We start from the raw sequence: 23,716 nt of genomic DNA, 5'->3' as shown, positions 1-23,716 counted from the left end.
GGGCTGGATCCTAGAGACCTGGAGATCATGACCTGAGCTGAAGGGAGATGCTTAACCATTTTCTTTCCATGGTCTTTACATTAGCATGCTGGCTCCAGATTGGGGGAGACCCCTGTTCCACACAAAAAGTCAAGAGTAAGGGTAAATAATATTTTGGTGAAGTAGCAAGAGCAAAGACTGAGCAAGGAGAGGCTGAAACTCTTCATCCCTGCTCAGCCGCTAACAAGTTGGGTGATCTGGGGCAAGTGATTGTCTCTGGTGGACCATCAGTTTCTTCTCCTGTAAAAGGGAAAATTCGCTAAGATAAGCTTTTAAGTTCTTTCTAGTTCTGACATGCTATGATTCTAATATGAAAAGGTCATTCTCTGAGTGAATTCCCTTATTTATACTTAATATGAACTGATACATGTTTTTCTTTCCTGGGACCTCGTGTACACCTTTATCTTGACTCACATTTTCCATCTGCAAAAACAGTAGTTGAAGGCAGACTGTGGAACTGGTCACTCTGGGTTTGGATTTCAGCATCACCCTTTGAATTTGGGCCAGTTATTTAACTTCTCTGGGCCTCAGTGACCTCATCTGTCAAATGGGGTTAGACAAAGGGCAAATGTGAAGGTGAAAAGAAAGCATTTAGAAATACATAGCTCCAGTGGCATCTGGATGGCTCAGTTGGTTAAGCATCAGACTGGATTTCGGCTCAGGCCATGGTCTCAGGGTGGTGAGACTGAGCCTGTGTCTGGCTCCACTCTCAGCAGGCAGTATTCTTGTCTCCCTTTCCCTCCGCCTCTGCCGCATGTGCTCTTTCTAATAAATAAATAAATCTTAAAATAAAAAAGAAATACATAACTCTAGAGGCTATAGTTTATTTAATGTCCTGTAGGGTTTTAACCAGTTTTTTTCCTTTAACTGAGTGAACTTATTTCCCAATGCCTTTCTTTAGACTATAAATACCCCATTAACATCTTACTCGTTCTCTCATTAATTAATGAGTTGATTAATGTTTCATTAATTTTTGTTTTATTCCATTTTTGTATGAGAATGATGCTTTTAACTTTTTGAAAATTACTGACAGGTCCTAACTTTGTCTTAAGACACGGTCTTCAACAGATTGACATTGGCAAACCGTGCTTTGCTAGAAACACTGATTATTTTAAGAAACCAAAACCGCACTGGGTTTCCATTTTTATACTTTGTGCCCGCTTCTTCCCTATGTCAGTTAGCAAGAGCCAGATCCTTTGGGCGTGACGATGAGGAAAAACCCCTTGGAGGAGTCTCTACCCCCTGGAAAAAGACATAAGCAAGTAGCAAGATGAGCCAAGCAAAAAGAGGTATTTTCATTGCGGCCTTTACATTTATGACTAGCAAGATAATGAAGGAAGGTAATGCTGAGAGCTTTATGTCAGTTTTAACGGTCCCTCAAGCACTGAAAAAGATAAGAGTCAATGGATGGTGTCCGTGAGGGTCCTTTCTTCTTCTCCCCTGACAGCCATTGACAGGATCATTTCGTATTTGCAACCGCTATCACTGAAGCATGGAGAAAAGGCCCTGCAAGGCCAGGAGGATGAGGGCGACTTCCCTGCAAGGATCTCTGTTGTCGTCACTATGGCAATGATAGTCACTATAATTTTCATTCTGCTTTTCCCATAGCCTACTTTGTGGAGCTCAGGGCTATGGGATTTGGGTCACATAAAATCACACCAGCATAAAACCGTGCTTTGCAATCTTGCAAGAGTATTTCATGAAACTGCACAGAGAACCTATGCAACGAGGTAAAAATGATTACCAATGCAGGTCACTTGACTGATACAAGTATTCAGGGGACGCTAGTAGCTTTTCGGAGGCTTTCGGGTCCAGTGCCAACTCGACGATCGTTTTTTCTCGGTTTGGATTGTTAGACCGCGGGCTGTTTTCCTCCCCAAGGACACGGCTCATCATCTCAGGGCCAGGGCGGGAGATGTGACTTAACTGCAGATGAGCCCTCAGTCCCCACACTCAAGTAAGGCGGCCAGGAGCCGCGCCTTCCGCTCCCCTTGGGGTCCGCTTAGGCACAACCCGCCTGCTCCAGCGCGGCCCGCCCGGTTGGAAGCGTCGGCGTCAGCGACGTGCAAGCCTCGCCCGCCCCAGCCCGCGGCGCAGCCCGCGGCGCCCCGCGACGGCAGCAGGCGACGGGGCTCGCGGCGGCCTCGGGCGGGGGGACGCGGCTGCGACAGCCGCCCGCGGGCGGAGGAAACCGCCGGAGGCAGAGGAACGGGGCCCCGCGAAGGCAGGACGCGAAAAGGAAAAAGGAAAAAAGCAAGCGAGAGGAAAGCCAGCGAGCCAGCGAGCCAGCGAGCCAGCGAGCCAGAACGGGGCGCGGGGCAGCAGCCCGACGGGTCGGGGCGGAAAGGGAGACCGACGCCGGAGCCAGCGGCCCCGCGGCAGCCACCGGGCCGCGGGCGGGGCGGGGCGGGGCGGGCGGGCGGGGCGGGGCGGGGCTGCGGCCCACAAGCCCTTGCGGCGGCGCCTCCTCCCGGGCGCGTCTCCTAGGCAACCGCGACAAACAAGATGGCGGCCGCCGGCAGCGATCCCCGGGGGCCGGAGCCTTGCTCTCTGCAGAGCGGCTCACGAGCCGGAGGCCAGTCCACGCTGCTGCGCTCAGAAAAAGAGCGTCAGTCTTGCAGGTCTTCCTTTCCCCTGGGGCAGAGGCCGGAAGGTACTTTCCACAAAGCCTCCTCCCACCTGCTCCAGCAGCTCATTCACCGCTCTCGGGAGCCGGACGCGGGCGGAGAGGAATACGCGGACGACTGCGAGGGCGAGGCGGAGTCCGAGGAGTCCTCAGAGTCCGAGATGCTGAATTTGGAGGTGTGCCTAGCCCCGGCCCCGTGCGCCCGCCCCTGTGCGGCCCGCCGCAGCCCTCGGGCCGGCCGCGCCGCCGGTAGTCCCCTCGTTGGTCCCTGGCACCTGGCGCCTCGCGGTCAAGTTACAGAGCGTCCCTCTGAAAGTTTCCACCGCTTCCTACGGGGAGTCAGAGCCTTGGCTTGCTTTTTTTGTTGTTTGTATTGTTTTTTAACTGGAGCTCGATTTGCCAACATATAGCATAACCCCCAGTGCTCATCCCGTCAAGTGCCCCCCCAGTGCCCGTCACCCATTCACCCCACCCCCCGCCCTCCTCCCCTTCCACCACCCCTAGTTCGCTTCCCAGGGTTAGGAGTCTTCATTCTTCATGTTCTGTCTCCCTTTCTGATATTTCCCACTCATTTTTTCTCCTTTCCCCTTTATTCCCTTTCACTATTTTTTATATTCCCCAAATGAATGAGGCCATGTAACGTTTGTCCTTCTTGGCTTTCCACAGCCGTGCTTCTGCGCGACTGCGAAGTACTCCCCCGCGTCGGGCCCCTTCTTCCCCCCTCCTGGGGGGGGTGGTGGTGGGGGGTGGTGATGACTCCGGAGATAATCCGATGAAGGCTGACTCAAAGACCAAGTGACTAACAAGTCTAAGGTACTCCTTCCGCGGGGTGTGCGATGCCTCACCCCTGCAGCCCCTCACCGCGGGGCTGTTTGCGCAGGTGAAGGTTTCTTACTTCCCACCTGTATTGCCTGAGGTGTGGCTTTGCCTTCACATTAACTATAAATTTTCTTTTCTGCAGCACCTCTTCTAAACATCACCCATTTCTGCTTCTTTCCTACACTCATCTTGAGCCTCTTACTTTTGTACACCACTGCCTGGTCTGTTTGTTTTTTGGTTTGGACAAGGCCTTTTTTCTGGTCCCTTTCCACCACTTACCACTTGCTTCCCTTGACTTCTAATATATTGTTTGCTTTCCTTCAAAAACATAAATTGATTTGCTTCCTTTCACTAAACTGTTGGGTTTTCCTCTTTGACTTGGCTGCCAGGAAACTCCGAATCAATATAGTTTTTCTTTAGGGTTTCTGTCCCCTTTCCTCTTCCTTCATAGTGTAAAGTGCTGCCAACTCTTCTCTCAAGTAGATAGAATACCGAGAAATAGAATGTTTCCGGTACACCCCCCACCCCCTTTCTGTGATATTCTGGCTTCCCTGCTCTACATCTTGGAGCATTTTCCTAGTCTGCCCTTCTCTTTGAGGCCAAACTTTTTTTTTTTTTTCTTATTCCTTTTCTCTTTCACAAACTCCGTTCCTCATTTGTCCTCTTTCTTCGTATTCACCCCATTAACCACCTACACTCTTCTTTCCCCTTAGGTTCTCTTCTTTCATAACATCCTTTTGTCCACTTTCAATATTTGTCCCATTTTAAAAAAATTATTTATTCATGAGAGACCCAGAGAGAGGTAGAGACATAGGCAGAGGGAGAAGCAGGCTCCACGTGAGGATCAGCCCTGAGCGGAAGGCAGATGCTCAACCACTGAGCCACCCAGGCACCCCTGGCCCATTTTTCCACCCTTAGCTCCTAACTTGACTTTACTTATTTTCTACTTCCTTCTATGTGGGCTACTTACACATTCGGTTTTCTTAAAGTGGATGATAGAAAATTATTATGTTGTTTGTGGTTTGTTGGTTTACTTCGCTACCCTTAACAGTGACAAATACAAAACCGTAGCAGTGTTTTTACAACTTTGAGATGTTTGTATGGTTTCTACCAGCTTCCGCCCCAAAGGAATTCACAGATGAAGCACCGGTTTACTTTATTATTCTAATTAACACATGCTCTTGGGCTATGGGCTTCATTAGTGCTGGTATTAATCTGTCTTCAGTATACCATTAACAAACCATTGGGGGAGTTGGCTTGAACTGGTTGTAGGCTATGTGTGGAAAAGTTTATTTTTTCTTCCACTTACATTCTAAATATTTATTTTGTGTTTTTACATCCTATTTTAGCTTTTTATGGTATCTAAATGGTTTTAATATGCTGAATAAGCTGAAAGCTTTTAATAGGGAAGTTTTAGACTTTCATGTCCAGAGATTTATTGTCCATCTCCTAGCCTGGTGAAGGCTTCTAATGCTATGATGGTTAACATAACAGTGGTTATTGAGTGCCTATAATGTAATTAGTTTCAGAAGCTCCTGAGAAACTTAGGGAAGGTAGTACAGCTGGTCTTCCATTAGTATTGTCTTTAGTTTTGAGATTTTGAACAAGTTCTTTCACTTCTGTGTCTCATCTGAGAATTCTAATGATACCCATCTCCTAGGAGAGTTGTGAGAATTAGATGAGAACCTATATATAAAACACAGCATAATATATTGTTTTTACTCTTACTGATACAAGCAGTAATAACACACATGTTTTTTTATCTGCTAACTAGCTCATTAAGTGACTTGATTAATGTAGCTGACTTTGAACAAACATTCATTGGCTGATTGCTATGTAGGAACCACTGACTACATACAGCAGAAGCGTCTGGGCCAATGACATGTGTCTGGTGCAGGAAACTACTTTGCCAGTAACTTAATTTGGGTCATAATGCCTACTCGTGGGATAGTTATAAACGTCAATTGGATAAGAAAGTCTTAAAGTTCTTGATACTGTGTCTGATACAGAGTAGGTTCCTAAAAGTTATAGAGGTAATGCATAATAGTAATGGCAGAAGATGAGAACGTCATTGTGGTTATAGATGTTCCCTGTATTCAAGGTCAGATGAGGATGTGAGTAAACCACAGCTGTTCAGCATCTAAAGCATTATACACACAGGTGTGTGCAGATGACAGCTGGATTGCAGGGATCATGGAAGATTTCAAGGGAAGCAGACCCTTGTCTGAGTGGAGAGGGGGTGTGTGTGCAGGCATACAGCAGCTGTTCCTACTGATGACATATAGGTGAGAGCAAAAATAGCAGCTGAGGTGGGGGTCAGATTGTGGAAGGTTTTACACTGTTTTACAGACTGTGGACTTGGGTCTCTAAGCAGTGGGAAACTGCCTTGGTGGCCAACTGGAGTTGGATTAGAGGATGGTAAGGCTGGAGACAGATCAATGAGAAGACTATCTAGCAATGTCTGTGGAGGAGAGATGAGTCTGGATTAAGGCAGTGGAAGTGGGAATGGAAAGAAAACCAAAGACAAAGACATTTAAAATATTTAAGGTGGGACACTTACTAATTAAACATTGGAAGTCTGGGATGACCGCTAGGTCTGTGGCATGGCCTAGGGGCATATTAAGGCCATTCACCACAATAGAAAACACATGTGGCTGCTCAGGAAAGGGTCAGATATAGGAGTCACATGACTCTGGAAATCAGCGGGGCAGGGGGTGGGGTAGTCAGGGCAGGAGACCTGGGATCATCCAGGAAGAGAAGAGGGGGGGACAAGGTAAGAACCCAGGGGGTACAGCAGATGAAGAGGAACGAGAGCGAGCATAGAATGGAAAGGAACGGTAAGAGGAGGGCGAAGAAAGGAGGGCTGTGTGATGGGAAGCCAAGGCAAAGAGGCGTCTCAAGAATGTGGAAATGACTTTTGCCCATTTCACGATTGGATTGTTTGTTTCTTTGCTGTTGAGTTTAATAAGTTCTTTATAGATCTTGGAAACTAGCCCTTTATCTGATACGTCATTTGCAAATATCTTCTCCCATTCTGTAGGTTGTCTTTGAGTTTTGTTGACTGTATCCTTTGCTGTGCAAAAGCTTCTTAACTTGATGAAGTCCCAGTAGTTCAATTTTGCTTTTGTTTCTTTTGCCTTCGTGGATGTATCTTGCAAGAAGTTACTGTGGCTGAGTTCAAAGGAGGGTATTATGCTGAGTGAAGTAAGTCAATCGGAGAAAGACAAACATTATATGGTCTCATTCATTTGGGGAATATAAATAATAGTGAAAGGGAAAATAAGGGAAGGGAGAAGAAATGTGTGGGAAATATCAGAAAGGGAGACAGAACATAAAGACTCCTAACTCTGGGAAATGAACTAGGGGTGGTGGAAGGCGAGGAGGGCAGGGGGGGGTGGTGAATGGGTGACGGGCACTGAGGGGGGCACTTGACGGGATGAGCACTGGGTGTTATTCTGTATGTTGGTAAATTGAACACCAATAAAAAATAAATTTATTTAAAAAATAATAATAAGGGATCCCTGGGTGGCGCAGGGGTTTAGCGCCTGCCTTTGGCCCAGGGCGCGATCCTGGAGACCTGGGATCGAATCCCACGTCGGGCTCCCGGTGCATGGAGCCTGCTTCTCCCTCTGCCTGTGTCTCTGCCTCTCTCTCTCTCTCTCTTTCTGTGTGACTATCATAAATAAATAAAAATTATTTTAAAATAATAATAATAATAATAAATACAAAAAAAATGTGGAAATGAGTTGTGCTGCCAGTGGGTTAAGTGGGAAGGGGCCTACAAAGTGCTCATTCACTTTGCCTGTGTGAGGGTGATTGGAGACCTTGGCCCGTGCAGTTTTGTGAAGTGGCAAGGCAGGAGCCTAACTGAAGCAGCTGAAGAGTGGATGGGAGGTGAGCAAGGGGGCACTAAAGGATGGAAAAGCAACTCTGCAGTAGCTTGGTTCTCCAGGGCAACTAGCTGTAGCTAAAGGAACACGTGGGACTGAGGAAATGAAGAGACCCATGGCCCTGCACAGCTGGGGCACTGGCGGGGTGCAGGATGACGGCGGGGAGGGACTGGTTGAAATCCCAGGCAAAGAGGGCAGGAGGGATGGTCCCCGAGCAGGGGCCCTGAGCGTGGAAAAGAAGTAGTCCGCCTCGGAGACCCGATTGAAGGGCAACGAGGACGGACTGGTGCAGCAGGCTGAGGAGGTGAATGTCTGATGGCTTCTGCTTTGCCTCGGAAGTGCAGGAGCAAAGCATCTGCTGAGAGTGAGGATGAAGGAGTTGGAGGCTGGAGGAGACGATGAGGATGTGGTAGCCAAGAGGGGGGCACTGAAAGGCGGTACAGAACGAGGCCCTGGAACACCACCAGGCCCAGCTCAGAGTTGACTCTGGAAAGGTACTAGCATGGGTGGTGGTGGGGCCTCCCCCAGCCCATCAGTTGCTCAAGGGCAGGAGCAGTTTGAATTCTTTCAGCCGTGTTTGAGCACCTATCGCACACCAGGCTTCGGATCCCCTCTCTGACTTTATGCTTCAGCAGTTATAACTCTGCTTTCCCCGGTGGGCTATGCTCACCTTTGCCTTTGGAATTTTGTACACGTTGCCCTTTTGCCTGCAGTGCGCTTCTTGGTCCTCTTTTCCTGCCCTTCTCCTTTGCCAGAGTAATGCAGTTACTTGGGTTTCAGCTTGGTTTCTTTCCCCCCCAGCAAGCCTTTGCTAACCTCCTAATCCCCTCTAGAACTGGCATAAAATGGATGCCCTGCTTATAGTCAAAGCACCCTGCTACTTGTTTTACAATATTTATCAAACTACTGAAATTGCTTGTGTACTTGTCTGTCTCCCAGATTGAACTGTAAATCTTTTAAGGACAGGCACCATGTCTTATTCATGATTCTGTCCACCGAGCCCTCACATACTGGCTGGCATGTGCCTGGCATGCTATAAAGATTTTTATCCTAAATGAATGGTTAGCATGACACAATCCCTGCCTCAGCGCAGTGGTTGTTGGTGAACTTGATTCAGGTAGGGGTGTCTGTTGGTCGTTTGAGTCAGGGGATGAAGTAGACATTAAAATGGCTCAGGGGATCCCAAGTAGGGAAGGAAGTGGGAGGAGACAGACTCTGAGAAAGGGAAGGATGAATAGACTGGGGATTTTGTTGTCATCACAGAATAGGTGGATAGTGGTTGGAAAGGTTGTAGGATCACAGAGAATACTAGGTTCTGAGGTTTCTAAGGTGGAACAGTTGAGCATGATGACTCGGTCCAGGGCAAGGCCATGGGAGCCAGTGGCTGAAGCTGAGTAGAGATTAACTTCAAGTGTCTGGAGTTGAGAAAGAAACATGTCTATGTGCATGTGGTTGGGAGTGGTAGGGGAATTGACTGGCCATCCTTAGGCTCTGAAGCCACCCAAGATCAAGTAGGGCTTGTAAAGGTTTGAAAATGACTGAAGATCAGAAAGGAAAAGCATGATACTGATAAGTGGCTAGAACTTCAGCGGAGGTGAGAGGGGGTCATCATGGGGAGGCTTACCTTGGGGATCTGGGAAAGTGCTGACGGGCGTGGCCCGTCTCTGTATCAGTGGCTATGCTGAAACACCGACATTTACCTACTATTGGTCAGGGGTGCAACATCTTCTCATAGAAATAGAGGGGGTGGGTGAAGTAAACTTCAGAGGTTTAGATGGAAAGTTTTGGAGGGAAGGAGGCATTTGCACCTCTGATCCTTCCCAGGCCTTATACAAGAAGTTGGCACTTAAATAAATGAGTGTCTTTCCTCCATTTGTAAATAGGTTGTCGTGTATGGAAGAATGAAACCTTAAGGTGTGGAATTTCCAACTTCATCAATTAGTGGAAACAACTGTCATTTATTGGCTTTACACTTGCTATAGTTTTAGACAAGGCACTAAGAACTTTAATATACCTTTTGTTTTCATTCTCCCTAAATCATTAAGAGAAGATAATATTAATAAGATAATAAGAAGAATATTTCCTATTTACAGATGAGGAATATGAGGCTTAGAGAAAACTTTATCTCCCCAAAGTCGTTAACTCAAAATGGTAGATCTAGGGTTTAAACCAGGTGTGTGTGTGGGGAAAAAAAAACAAAACAGGTCTGTGCAGCCCCACAGCCTGTGCACTATCTCCATTTGAGTGAGATTTGCTTCCCTGGGCTGGTAGAAATGATGAGGGGCCGAGGCAGGGGCAGGAGGCATAGCACAGAGAAACTCTTTCTAGTAGCACGAACCTATATACTTACAGCCTCAGTACCAGTAGCCTGAGCAGCATTGTTAGCTCCTGAATTAATAAAGAACTGGAAAGAATATTTTGCCATCATTGTCCACATGTTAGTCATGGTTAGTTACATTGGTGGGACTGCTGGGACTACTGGATTTTGTGTCCTCAGCTGATGTTTTTGGTAATGTGTTGGTCATTCTAGAGTTAAAGGCAATACAGACATAACACCGACCTACCTGCTGTCTCTTCTGTTGGTTATTTCTGGGGAAGGGGCATGTTGACTCATTCCTGGCTTAGGATGCCCTACAGACCAAGGGCCAACCTCCTTATGGCAGTGACTATGGCCCTTTTAATAAATCTTGTAAATTGTATGAATCCAGTAGAATTAGTCAACACAAAGCAAACTGAAAACCTGCCCCCCCTCCCATCCTCTCCCACAAGAATACCACATGTAGCAAAGTAATTGCCTTAATTTGGATATAACCATCCTTTGGGGTGGAGGCCAGTAGTCTAAGAGTGGTTAGAACTGCCCTGGAGTCAGACAGATTGAAGTTTGTATTCTGGCTCTATCATATAGTGGCTATGTGGTTTCAGGAGAGTTAACCCCCGTAAGCCTAGTTTCTTCATCTATAAAATGGACTGGACAGTACCTACCTCAGGATTGTCAGGAGGATTCAGTGAGTTGATCATTGAGAGCTCTCAGTGCTTAGGACAGAGACGCACTCAGTCAGTGTAGCTATCACCACTAATGGTGATGCGTCCATTACCATTGTGTTGGCTTCACTATGAATAGCTGATACAAGTGACCACCTGAAAATTCAGTGGCAATAAAAACACTGATTTGATGGATATTTCATTATATGTCCTATGTTTGGGTCCTCAACACAGTATTTTCCTTAGGGCTAAAAAATTCTGAAGGGCTCAGCCCCTGAGTATGTAAGTTAGTGCTGTGAGGTAGACTGTTATTTTTTTTTTAATTTTATTTTTATTTTATGATAGTCACAGAGAGAGAGAGAGAGGCAGAGACACAGGCAGAGGGAGAAGCAGGCTTCATGCACCGGGAGCCCGATATGGGATTCGATCCCGGGTCTCCAGGATTGCACCCTGGGCCAAAGGCAGGCGCCAAACCGCTGTGCCACCCAGGGATCCCAGACTGTTATTTTTTAAAAGAGATTTATTTATTTATTTGAGAGAGAGCATGTGCATGTGAGCATGAGTAGAGGGAGGGGCAGAAAGAAGGAGAGAGAATCTCAAGGAGACTCCCTCCCCGCTGAGTGTGGATCCTGATGTGGGGCTTGAGCTCATAATCCCGAGATCATGACCGGAGCCAAAATCAAGAGTCAACACTTAACCAACTGAGCCACCCAGGCACCCCTGGACTGTTTTTCTTCTAATAGAAGTCGTTTGTCCACCTCTCTGTTGTTTTGTCTTTTCTTTTCTTTTTTTTTTTTTTTTTTTTTGCAGGAGGAATTTGATGGGGTCCTGAGAGAGGAGGTCGTGGCCAATGCCCTTCACCAGTTGGGGCGCTCAGGCTCTGGGACTGAGCAGGTCTACCTCAATCTAGTTTTATCAGTGAGTATGACAAGATCACCATGAGCTGACTAGCTCCATCTTGATGCTGGTTGGACCATATCTATTTTTTCTGGTATTCCTACTTTTGTGGTGGCCCCAGATCTTAGTCTTTCATTCGATGGAGACTGGTGATGAGAGATATTTACATAATGCGAGGCATCAAAGAGACCTGGACAGGCCTTACCAGCCTCCGAATTCCTTTGTTTTCATTCCCTTCAGTCTGTGTCTTTCATCTTAAGTAGTCTATATTATAGTAATCAATGCTTTCTTTCCAGAAGTTGAATTTGACTCTGTGAAACCCAGAGTCTCTAAGAATTCTTTAAGAATTTTCTCTCTGATCAGTGCCAGGACTAAAGTTAATATCTAAATCCAAGGGAAAAAAGTACATTGGTATTGACTCCCACCCCACCCCCCAACCTCCACCAAGTATGTCAAGAAATAAGTAGCTTTGGGCCATTGTTCACTTTCCAAAAGATACCAATTATTAAAGAAAAAACATGCTGTTATTCATCAATTTTCAATATATCAATACTAACACATAATCTTGGCTTCACTTTTATCCTAAGAGGAGCTGTAAGAGCAAAGTACTCATTGTATTTCAGATTCTTTCTTCCTTTTGTTTCTCTATAGTCTGAGAAAAATAATTTAACTCCTTTATGCTTCCTTATATTGTAAAGTATTAAATATTCCTTGGAGATCCACACAGTAAATGCAGATACATAGGTAAGAACACACTGAAATTTTGTTTGTGTACTGTAATTTGACTAAAGTTTATATAATTCACAGGAAGCAAAGCATATACAACTCATAATCTTGTTCCATCTTGGATTTGAACTAGTCAACTATCCAAGAAATGTTAAGCTCTTTTCACCTGTTCTGGTTTCATGGCATATCCTTTGAGGACAGCATTATTAAGGCTGTAATCTTTTCCCATTGTCACTTTTTAACATTTTATGGGTGACTCAGCCATTTAAGCAGTAAATTTCGGGAGCATCCTGTGTGCATTGCCCTATGTTAGGCATTGGAATGGTAGATAATTCCAGCATCTAGTACATCCCCACACAAGTCCACTTCAATCAATATTCTACTTATGTATGTAGTGCTATGCCTTAAATTGATCTGCCAAAAAAAAATCCTTTAAATCTTATTTCAGCTAGGTGTACTGATGTTTAACTTACTTTGTCCCTGACCTCCTTGCATTTGAGCTCTTACATGTTGAATTACTTTGCCTTTATAACCTGTACTACTGAATAGACTTTCTTAGGGTTGCCTGGTTTGGTGATTTTTTTTTTTTCACTCTTTTATGTTACATGTTATTTTTTTTTTTTTTTACCTTTTATTACTTAAGTATATACCCTCTTTCCTATCAAAATCATTAGTTTCTTAAGGGCACAGTACAGTTCTCCCCCATCATTATGTTGTATTTCTCATCATGCACAATGCCTTTTACGTGATAGATATTCTTTCATATTTATCACACTATTCTTGTGGCCTTCATTAAACATTTTTATCATTATATTTGAGAACTTGCTTATCATGGTACTTCCTTGGCTGGCTTTTTCTGATTCTGACATTGCAACATAAACCAGTGATAAGAATCTGTCCCAAGGGACCAAATTCCCCTCCAACGCATCCTAAAGTTCTCTAGAGGCAAGATTTCATAGAAAGAATCTTGGAGAAGGATTCAGGAGACTTGGATCTGCTTGTCTGTTGCTAATTTGCTGTGTGATTTTAGATCATTTACATCCTTCTCCGTCCCTCATATTCCTCATCTCCAAATTGGGAACAGTCTGCCCTACAGATCTCAGTTTTATTTGATCAGATGAGATCACCGTGAAGGAGCTTTGAATAGGACTGTGACAGTGTCATTAATGATCTGATGACGCGTGAGATCTCTTTAGCGTTTCATTTAAATTCTAGGCATCTGCCTTTTCTATTAGAGAAAGGCTTTGGCCTCACTGCTATTATGTGGAGTTTTTCTTTTTTCTCTTTAATAATAAAACTCCGCTCTAAAGGTCTACAAGACACTGGTTTAATTTGCCTTTTCATGTTGTATTTGTTCTTGCTAATATTACTAATTTTCCAAGCTAATTTTCTTCTTCAGACAAATGCACTTTTAAGATGGGTTTGTCGTCTGCTTTGAGATCCTGTTAGTAGTAGGCTTCAGATCTAATTCTCTCACTTAACTATTCAACTTTTACCGTAAGTAAGTATACTTTTGCTATAACTACTATGCTTTTATTGTAAGTATGGTATACTATAAGTATACTATACTATCCTTACTACATCTCCAGAAATTCTGGATTTCTTTCTGTCCACTATTATTTTTGTAGGTGTCCGGAGACAGCTGAGTACTAACCTGTTAAAGCAACATTAAATCTTTTTACCTTTTATTTTCTCAGAATTGTGACTTAATTGACATTAGCATTCTCTGTGAATATGTTCACCTACAGAAGTTGGATCTTTCAGTCAATAAAATTGAAGGTATGTAATTTTCATTCTAATAGATTGATGGATCATTCAGTTCTTTTGAAATTTGAGCTTTGCAGTATGTAATATATTAATACTACAAAACTTGATATAAGTGCTATTGCAGATCCATTTACATATTGATGCTCTATTTTGCATGTACAAAAAAAAAAAATGTCACCACAAGTGATGAGTAAAGGAAGAGATACCGGTCAGCAAACACACAACATTACACTATGGTTAAAATGTACTCAGTGATGAAGAGTATCCCGTGAAATGTTTGCTTTGTTTTTTCCTTGTAAGAGATGGTTCATTACTTCTTTAATTCTTCCTGAATATTTGATGATTCCCTTGTCTTTCCCACTATTAGTTTATTCAGTACAGATGAATTAGACCTGTCCCTGCCCCCCCCCCCTTTTTCCTTTAATGGATTCTTTATTTTGCGTCTACATTTTAATTCTGGCCGGCTGCTTCTTCCTTGAGCACCAGGGATTCACACATTTGTTTTTTCCTCTCTTTCGCTGTCTCTATACATGTAGTGATTCTTTGACCTCCACCATTTGTAGTTCTCTGCAGCTTGTCTGTTGTGACATCTTGCTCACATTTAATGAAATTCGTCACATTTTCTTCGAAACTTGGTTCCTGTTCCTAATTTTCTGATCTTATTTGAAGTTAAGGTGTCAAATTTCTTTTCTTTAGACTTGGAGGTAAATCAGCAGTTGTTATTTCCAACCTGCTTTCTTTGCTGATCTGATCCTCTTTCCACTCGGTTCTTTAGTCTTTTTTTATGATAGTTAGATGTTGCTGAGACCGTTTTCTCTGGCTTGTTTCTGATTTCTTCCCCTCCTAGGAGTGATAATTAAAAACCAGGTTTGTTTCTCAGTGACCAAGAAATATTCCAGCATAGTTTATTCCTCTAATGCTACTGTTTGTGAGTTATTTTTTTCTAGTTTTATACATTTTTTTAAAAATTGAAAATAACATATGCATGAGAAACTAGTGTAATGGAGATTCAGGTTCAATATTTATCAGCCCATAGCCCATCTGGTTTCAAACTATACTCCCTGGCCACCTTCTCCAGGGTTATTTTATTTTATTTTTATTTTTTTTAATAATAAATTTATTTTTATTGGTGTTCAATTTACCAACATACAGAATAACACCCAGTGCTCATCCCGTCAAGTGCCCCCCATCAGTGCCCGTCACCCATTCACCCCCACCCCCCGCCCTCCTCCCCTTCCATCACCCCTAGTTCGTTTCTCAGAGTTAGGAGTCTTTAAGTTCTGTCTCCTCCAGGGTTATTTTAAAGATTTATTTATTTGAGAGAGAGAGAGAGAGGGAGGGAGGGAGGGAGGGAGGGATGGGGGAGGGAGCACTAGCAGGAGTGAGGGGTGGCAGAGGCAGAGGGAGAAGTAGACTCCTTGCTAAGCAGAGAGCCTGACTGGGGGCTCAATCCGAGGACCCTGGGATCATGACTCAAGCTGAAGGCAGACACTTAAACAAATGAGTCACCCCGGCACCACCACCCACACCCCAGGGTTATTTTAAAGCAAATCTCAAATATCCCATCATCATCAGAGTGTTGTAGTGTTACTGGCAGGAGCTGCCCTGCACCTCACCACTCCCAAGTTGGTTTCCTTCCTGGGAAAAGGAATTGCAATGAGATGGGAGGCTGCAACAATGCTTAGTACTGGAGAAGAGCAAAGAGAGGTGGTGGCTTCACGCCCTGCTAACTTGAGCTGGAACTCCACAGTTGCGAATGGAGCTTTCTTCCTCAGATCTGTCATCTTTAATCTTTTTAGGGCTCATTTTCTTAGCTCATTGAGTGCTTGAGAACCTACTGGGTGTAAGGCACGGTTATTTTTCTTTTCATGAGAACAACTTTATTAATGTTCTGATGTTGACCAGATTTCAACTTGCATCGGAATCACCTGGGGGTCCTGTGAAAACACAGCTGGCTTGCCCCACCCTCAGGTTCTGATTCTGTGGCTCTGGGGTGGGACCAGAGAATTCGCATTTCTAATTAGGTCCCCTGGGAAGCAGATGTTCCCTATCCTGGACCACACTTTGAGAACACCTTTGTAGTCGCAAGGAGCTCCTGCCATCTGGTGGACACAGAGGTCACTGCACCAAGTAGGGATCAAGGGCCTGCAGGAGGTGGAAGCCCAGCACCCTAGACCATGCATTTTGTGCTGTCCCAGTGAGTTGAAAGGATTGGTCATCTACAAAGTTGGGCTGTACTTGCCATTTCCTTAGTTCTATGTCCCTGCTAGCAGCTGCGTCTGCTTCAAGATAGCTCCATGGTCCAGCACTTACCTGTCCACAGAAAGGTGAGCTCCGAGGAGGTATGGGGGTCAGTGGATGTTAATAGTTGACTGACTGATAGAGACATGGAGCTGAGCTCAGAAAGGATGAATAGGCAAGACTGTAATGACAGTTTCTTCTTAGGTTTCCTTTTCTGGGCAGCCTTCCTTGATTCGCTCATTAATTCCCACCAAAGTGTTCCTGTCCCAGAGTATTGTCTGTCCTAGAACAATTCTATAAAGACAAGCGAAAGAAGGGTGTGATCTAGACCAGAGAAATGATGTAGAATTTGGTGTAATCTTGAGAAAGAAAGATGTAGGGGCAGGAGCTGGGCTGAGGGGGGTGGCTCATGGTGCCAGGACAGGAGCCCAGATGCTGGCCTGGCTCCCTTCTCTGAGGCTGGGGTGTATCTGCTACCTGGCGACAGGTTGAAGTGGTCCCCTTGGTTCTTTGGCTGTGGTGGCTCCCTTCTCCCACTAGCCTTCCTCTGGGAGGCCGTAATAGCTGGTTAAATGACCTGGAATGGAAAGAGAGGGAGACAGTATGATTATTATTATTATTACTGTTTGGAGGTGGAGGCAGGAGTTCCTGCTAGAAACATCGTCTTCCGGTGATTCTCCCGGAGTCTAATTGATCCTGCTGCCCCTATGCCTCTGCCGTAAAGGGGCAGAGAAAGGCAACACAGTACTACAACATTTTTTTTTTGTTTTATCCATACTGTCATTAGAGCCCTGTCACCTTTCACTTCATACTCCAGGTTCAGAATATTTGCTTGGGGTAAAGTGCAAAACTTAGCCATACTTTGGAACCAGCCCAGAGCCAAAGGAAAATAATAGCAATAATTTAAATCACTTCAAATGATTAATGAGATTTAGGATCAAGTGCAACTGAGGCAACGTTTAATTTATAACAAACTTCAGTCATTCAAGGGCTAATTATCAAGGGCATCATCGAAGGCTTTCATTTCTCGTCCCTTCCTCCAAGGCTGGTCCTTTCTGATGCATTCGGGCTGGTAGCTCATGGGAGAGGGAGCTGGGACCCGGAGGGAACACCAGTCACTTGAAGAGTTGGGAGAAGAGGGGAGGTCCTGGGGAAGAAGGTCAGATTAGGAGCTTATGGGCAGTTTTTCTACACTCAGTGTGTTTCACGCATTCTCATTTTTATTCATTTCACTTGCTTCGAATAATTCAGAAGTGCTTGCAACTGGTGTACTGAGACAATGCCCTGATGTAACGTAAGCTGTTTCTAATGACCTAGTCTAATTTTGATGATGGATGTTGGCTTACCTTATTTTGTATTTGTTTCTCTTCCCTCCAGATTTGTCTTGTGTGAGTTATATGCCTTACCTTCTAGAACTTAATGCTTCGCACAATAAGCTGACGACGTTCTTCAATTTCAAGCCACCCAAGAATCTCAAGGTAGACTTGATCAATACATTTGTTACTCATGTGAACTGGCCTGCAAAGTATGTTAACAAGCAGAACAGCGCTCAGATTGAGAATTTGGGCAGCCTAAGATATACGCGTAAATAGTATAAATGTCTGGAATGAAATATAAAGGGGTTTGGGTATCACTTATTTATGATAAAGGGAGATGGTCCATCTGCAGATAATCTTTGTAGGAGGCTTTGCTAAACATAGTGTTCAGGCTAAAGAACTAACTTCTGTCTGTCTCCCACAGCTAACTACTAGTCATTATTTGTATATTTTTTGTATAGTACAACAATTGTATACCTGGAAAACGTGTAAAGATTTCTTTGGGCGCTCAAATTTTGCCCTTTTTATTTATCCGACCTTTACTTTTCTTTTTCCGACAATGATTTCAGATCTTGCTTCTCTGAAACACAGGATGAAACTCTGAACAGTAGTTGATGGAGCAGCTGGCTCTAGATTGTGTCTCGTGCTTTATTTAATGTGGATACAGATCACCTGGTGTTCTTGTGAAACTAGGGATTCTGACCCAGCAGGTCTGAAGTCAGGCCTGAGACTGGTTTCTAACAGCCTCCCAGGTGATGCCACTGCTGGTGGTCCATGGGCCACACTGAAGCACAGAGGTTATAGGTTCGTGGTTCCCAGACTCTTCTGCACATTGCAATCACCTGGGGACTTTTAAAAATTACTCATGTCTGAATCTCACTGCCGAGAGAATCTGATTCAGTGGTCCAAGGTAAAGCCTGGGCATGGAATTTTTAAAAGACCCCCAAGTGGCTCTAATGTGCTGACAAATTTGGAAGACATTGCTATGAGCTTGGGATTAGTGTTTTAGTGAACTAATGTATTTTATTAAATATTTTTAGGATTGGAGGTCACTTATTGCTTTTGATTATCTATTTTGTTTTATTTACAAACTAAATTAACTTAGATCCCAAGTATTCTACTGGGGCTTGCACAAATATGAGAGTTTCTTTGAAATCAAGAATCTGACATCAGCCATACTGCCAGCAAAATGCTCTTCATTTTTCTTCTGTTCACCCCATTTTTATCAGTAGTGCTTTTTTTCCCCCCTCTTTGAAATTATAGTTATTGCCAAGGTGACATTCCTTTGTCCAAATAAGCCACATGAGGTGCCTATTTGTACTGTGTGTGGGGCCACCTGGTCTCCAGGTTATCAGGAATTGTATTTGCATAGCTGTTTCATTTCTCCCCAAGTTGCCATCCCCTTCTGCTTTGTCCTCAGCCCCAGGGAAATGAGTTCTGGCAACTGTGTGACCCCTTCCCTGGGAAAAACTTCCTTGGAATTTCTTCCATTCACCCTCCCGTCCTGCTCCCCCAAGAAGACTTCCCCAATGCACAAAAACTTGCCAGGTGCCCTGTCTTTAAGGTTCTGAGCTGCCAGCAAGTTAAGAGCAAATATATCGGGGACTGTAGAGAAGTCCCTGCAAAGTGCCAGACCGCCCTGCTGATGTGTTCCGAGCTTGTGTGAGCTCTGCGTGAGCCTGGGAGTGGTGACCCAGGCTACCTGTGTATTCAGTGTGTTGTCTTATTTCATCCTCCCATTAAAGTTGGGAGGCAGCTGGGATGGTCTCATTTCACACATGAGGACTCCAGGGTACAGAAAGGGCAAATAACGTATTTCATCTTTGCTAAGAGGCAGCAGGGCTGAGATGGAACCCGAAGTCGGCCACCCAGAGCCTGTGTCTCTTCCCAGTAACCCAGGCATCCCACCCTCTTGAAAAGCTCTGCTTCCTGGTCACTCCTCTTTGAGCTTGGTGCCACCAGCCACAGAAGGTGTACATTTCCTAAAGCACAGGGGCTTGTTCTCACACATTCCATTTCCCAGAATACTCTTGCTCTTAATAGGTACAGCAGGTTCAGCAGGTTCATTTGATGGATGGGACTTCCTGCAAGACTTCAGGTCCAGTGGAACCCTCGGTGGGGGGGGGGGGTGTCAGAGCTCGGTCAGAACACTTTGGGGCCTCTCAACAAAGCTGGTATCACAGGTGCCCAGGGGAGGGTACAGTTGGACAGGAGCAGACATGAGAGGCGCAAGCACGAGAAGTGTTGATGAAAAAGTGTCAATTCTAGTTACACCTAGATCATTATGTTTACTGCTAGTCCATCATTATCACGTAGAAGACAAAAGCAAATATAATACTTCATTCCATCATGCTAAGCTGACTTCTTGTTTCAGCCATGGTCTGCATTTGACCAGCTGCAGTTTATATACTGCATCAAATTTTGTATTCCAACTGTTCGGTCCTTTTATACTCCTGATATTTTGTTTGCGCTTGACTATTTCTTCATGGGGTTCACACACATGTGTTTTACTGATATTGTGGTCCTGTTGCTGTATTGTGACCGCCTTAATCCGTTTTCTTCTCTTGCCACTTGAGTTTCCAACATGTTTTTTAGTATTCGGCATTTAGAGTTTTTAGTATGTAATACATTGATAAAATATTCTCAGTACATTTCTGGGAGTGAAATCACTCTTTTAAAGGGCACAAGGAAATTAGACTAGTGCTCATTAATTATTTGATAGTTTTCCAAAAAATTATTACATGTGCCTAGTGAGTTATCAATGCAGTTTTTAAAAAAGTTTTTTTTTTAAATCCTTCATCTTTTGCTCATGGGTGAATATTTAAAGTTATTTCACGTTTTCTTTTGTCTCCTATTTTTGAATGGGAACAACTGATGTTGCTGAAAATGCTTTCCTAATATAGCCCATCTTGAGAAAGGGTGTTAAGTGGTTGAGATGTAGCCTGAGGGATGAATAAGAAAGATTTTTCTGGCACTTGGAAGGTGACACAGGAGAATATATTGAGAGAGAGTAGAAAAGGCAGAGAAAAGACCGGGTGCGTAAACTAGGTGAATGCACTTACCGGGCAGGAGAGGAAATGAAAGAAGTGGTGGTAAGAGCCGAAATGAGGTAAATCCTGAAGGAAGGTGAAGAAGGCCTGAAGTGGTTGCTGGAAATGGAGAGAGGGGCAGCATGGAAAGCCTAGGTGGTGGGGATGTTCGCAGCAGCTGCAGGGCAGGAGTCTCCTCCCTGGTACCCCTCAGACTGAACACACAAGGGTGCAGGCAGAAAACGAACAGATATGGATAGCTGTGTTAGCCTTGGCATATTTTCAGTCATGAATTCTAACCGCACATCCAGAAAGACCGCCTTGTGCGATGAATTACTGTCGTTAAGTGAACAAAAAATAAACTTTGACATCTTGTTCCCTTTTTCTCACCAGAAGGTGGATTTTTCCTACAATCAAATTTCTGAAATGCGTGATTTGTCGGCATACCAGGCTCTCACTAAACTAATTTTGGACAGTATCCTTTGAATGATTAAAGGGGAAATTTGGATAATAGGCCCATTAATAAATGTGTGCTTGGATGATATGGAGTGGTACCAGATAAGCAATTTACTGGAGATATGTGACTCATTTGAATGATTAAGAACTGCTATTCACAAAATGAAGAAAGATATTTTATTTATCAAGGAGTAAGATTGTACGTCAGAGCTTGCCAAGAGTATCTTACACCTGAAAAGCTACATTAGACAGTCATTCTTCTGATAGGCTTATTTTTAACTCCGGAACCAGATACGTTCTGTGTTAATTGACGGTTTTCTTCAAATTTATGTAAACTTGTGTTCTATTTTATATAAATTCAGTATCTGGAAATCCAGATATGACCAAAAGGAAGAGAAGTAATTTTTTTTTTTAATTTTACAAAAGAACTTACAGTAAGTTTGCTTTAAAGAGCAAGCTTCTTTGGTGTCTTTAAGATATACTTTCATTGTTTTTTTTAAAAAAGCAAAACCAATTTATGATGAACAACCATCTTTAGGAACATATCCATTGCATGAGTCAGGCTCCCATGGAAACAGAGCTTCTACTTTGAAGTAGGCACACTCCAGCTTCGAGAGCTGAAAGGGTTAATCGGGGATCTGTGACTTTAATGAGCTTGACTCTCTTTACATCAGAGACTGATGTTTTCTGGATGATGAGGGAGCAGCGTCTTCTCTTTCTCAGTATCTTTCTACACACCTGGGGATTTTTTTTTTTTTCGGGGCATAGTGGGGAATGCATTGATTGCTCTTGGGTGCCTCACTCCAGGGACGGGGCAGCAGTTAGAACACTGCATTTGTAATGAGGCTGAGATATGGGGAGAACAGAAGGTATATTTTCTTGAAGACCTATTTTATTGGAAAAAAACTTTTTTCACGTATGATGGAAAACTTAGAACCTAGTGCCACGCTCTTAAGGACCCGTGTGTGAAAATTTACAGTTAGTGCACATTTAGAGGGTGCCCTTGAAGCGAGCAAGTTCTCCTAAATGTAGGCTAATGAGAAAATGGTCAAAATGAACCTGTTTCGACTGCAAACTGAAAGTAGTTCTCATTAGTAGCACTTGTCCACTGAACTTTCACTTATGCTTGACAGTCCTACATACTGAATTTGCAAGGGGGTAGAGGCTGACCGCCCAGAAGCCACCTGGCTCAGAAATCCACTCAGGCCACAGGGAAGAACCCTGCTCAAGGAAGATTAATGGCATCAATATCAACATTGCCTGGAACTTCTTAGAAACGCGGGCTCTGGGACACTACCTCAGACCTTTGAAATGGAAACCTGCATTTCTAACAAGACCCCAGGTGATGAAAGAGGAGTACAGGTTAAAGCTTGAGAGGCACTGGCCAAGAAGTCAGCTGCCCCCAAAACTACTAGCCAGAAGGGAGAGAGTGTCCAGAGCTCTATCTAATCTTCAGAGTGTACCCTGAAGGAGGGCAGTCATGTGGCAGTCTAGGCTCTGTCTTCCAGAAAACTTTTTTTTTTCTTTAAGATTTTATTTATTCATGAGAGACACAGAAGCAGAGATAGAGGCAGAAGCAGAGGGAAAAGCAGGCTCCCTGTGTGGAGCCTGATGCAGGATTCGATCCTAGGACCCTGGGATCATGACCCAAGCTGAAGGCAGATGCTGAACCACTTGAGCCACCCAGGGGTCCTGAAAACTATTCTTGTATATGCAGCATGGAACTGCCAGAGACAACCACTCAACAGTATTTTGGACTCAAAACAGAGGGTGCAGTTTAGAGCATTTCTTCACGGAAGACTTAATTTCTATGTGAATTTATTTTCCCATGTAAAGATCTGTTATGACTCTGTAAATGTCAGATATCATGAAGAAAGGAATTAGGTGGTGGTGGTAGTTGTTTTTTTTTTAACCTGACTTTAGGTGTAGCAACTCAATCTTATCTCCAAAGTATAAAAAGCTATGATTATTACATCAGAACCAATTGAAATTGGGAATATGGACACATAATTAAAATGTAACATGGCATTGTTCCTCGCCCGTGTTTTTTAAAATGCAAATGAAAGTTGCCCAAACAAGCTACCCTTCATAAACTATTAATGAAATAAACTTCTTAGCTTACCATTTTGAGAAGATAGCAGGCTGGTTTTTAAACAGTACTGAATATGCTTCTTTTGTTCTGTTCAAGCGTGTCATACATATTGTGTATAATTATGTTATTAGATTAGATTTTTGAAAAGACTGCAAAGCTTTGTAATAGAATTTTTAAACAACTTTTTTTATGCCAGTACATTTGAAAACTTAGATGAAATGGATAAATTCCTAGAGAAATATACACCAAAATGCTAACTTGGAAATTGAAACCCTGAGTAGTCCTGTAATTATAAAAACAGTTCATATAAATTAAAGTTAATTAAATTAAAATCCTCATATAAAAAAAAACCACCATATCCAAGCTGTTAAGAACAGATCTTCCAGTAATGAACAAATTCTTTCAAAGATTTCAAAGATTAAGAGTAGAAGGCATATTCACTATCCATTCTAATGAGATTACATTGCTATCGAAAAGCAGACAGGGAACAATAAGAGAAAATAATACTCCTTTCACTCGTGATCTAGGTATAAAAATCCTAAACAAATATTGGCAAATGGAATCTGAGAGTGTTTTAAAAAAAATACCCCATGACCAAGTTTGCCTACCTCGTGAATGTAAGGATAGTTTAATATTAGGGAGCCAATCCAAGTCATTATGTTAACAGATTAAGAGAAATATGAGCTGTAGGTCTAGAAACTCAATAGATAAAAATACAATCTAATTTATAATAAAATTAATAAGCTAGTAAATAGGGGATTTCTGCAACTTGATAATGTCTATAAAAATATTTGAAGCAGACTTTATCCTAATTGGGGACATGCTCTAAGCGTTCT

General features: G+C 43.5%; 1 protein-coding gene across 1 annotated transcript in view; it reads left to right on the top strand.

The window, feature by feature from the left end:
- The first annotated feature begins 2,544 nt into the window (after positions 1 to 2,544).
- The window catches only part of LRGUK (leucine rich repeats and guanylate kinase domain containing), a 67,220-nt gene continuing 46,048 nt past the window's right edge, over positions 2,545 to 23,716 (top strand). Inside the window, exons 1-5 of the mRNA XM_055307349.1 lie at positions 2,545 to 2,841; positions 11,167 to 11,274; positions 13,677 to 13,758; positions 17,365 to 17,465; positions 20,726 to 20,807. Coding sequence (XP_055163324.1) covers positions 2,545 to 2,841; positions 11,167 to 11,274; positions 13,677 to 13,758; positions 17,365 to 17,465; positions 20,726 to 20,807 — 670 coding nt within the window. The remainder of the gene's footprint in view (positions 2,842 to 11,166; positions 11,275 to 13,676; positions 13,759 to 17,364; positions 17,466 to 20,725; positions 20,808 to 23,716) is intronic.

Source organism: Nyctereutes procyonoides, unplaced genomic scaffold (assembly GCF_905146905.1).
Source record: "Nyctereutes procyonoides isolate TBG_1078 unplaced genomic scaffold, NYPRO_anot_genome, whole genome shotgun sequence".
In the NCBI taxonomy this organism is placed as follows: domain Eukaryota; kingdom Metazoa; phylum Chordata; class Mammalia; order Carnivora; family Canidae; genus Nyctereutes; species Nyctereutes procyonoides.
The sequence above is the reverse complement of the archived record's forward strand: the minus strand, read 5'-3'. Positions and strand labels throughout refer to the sequence as shown.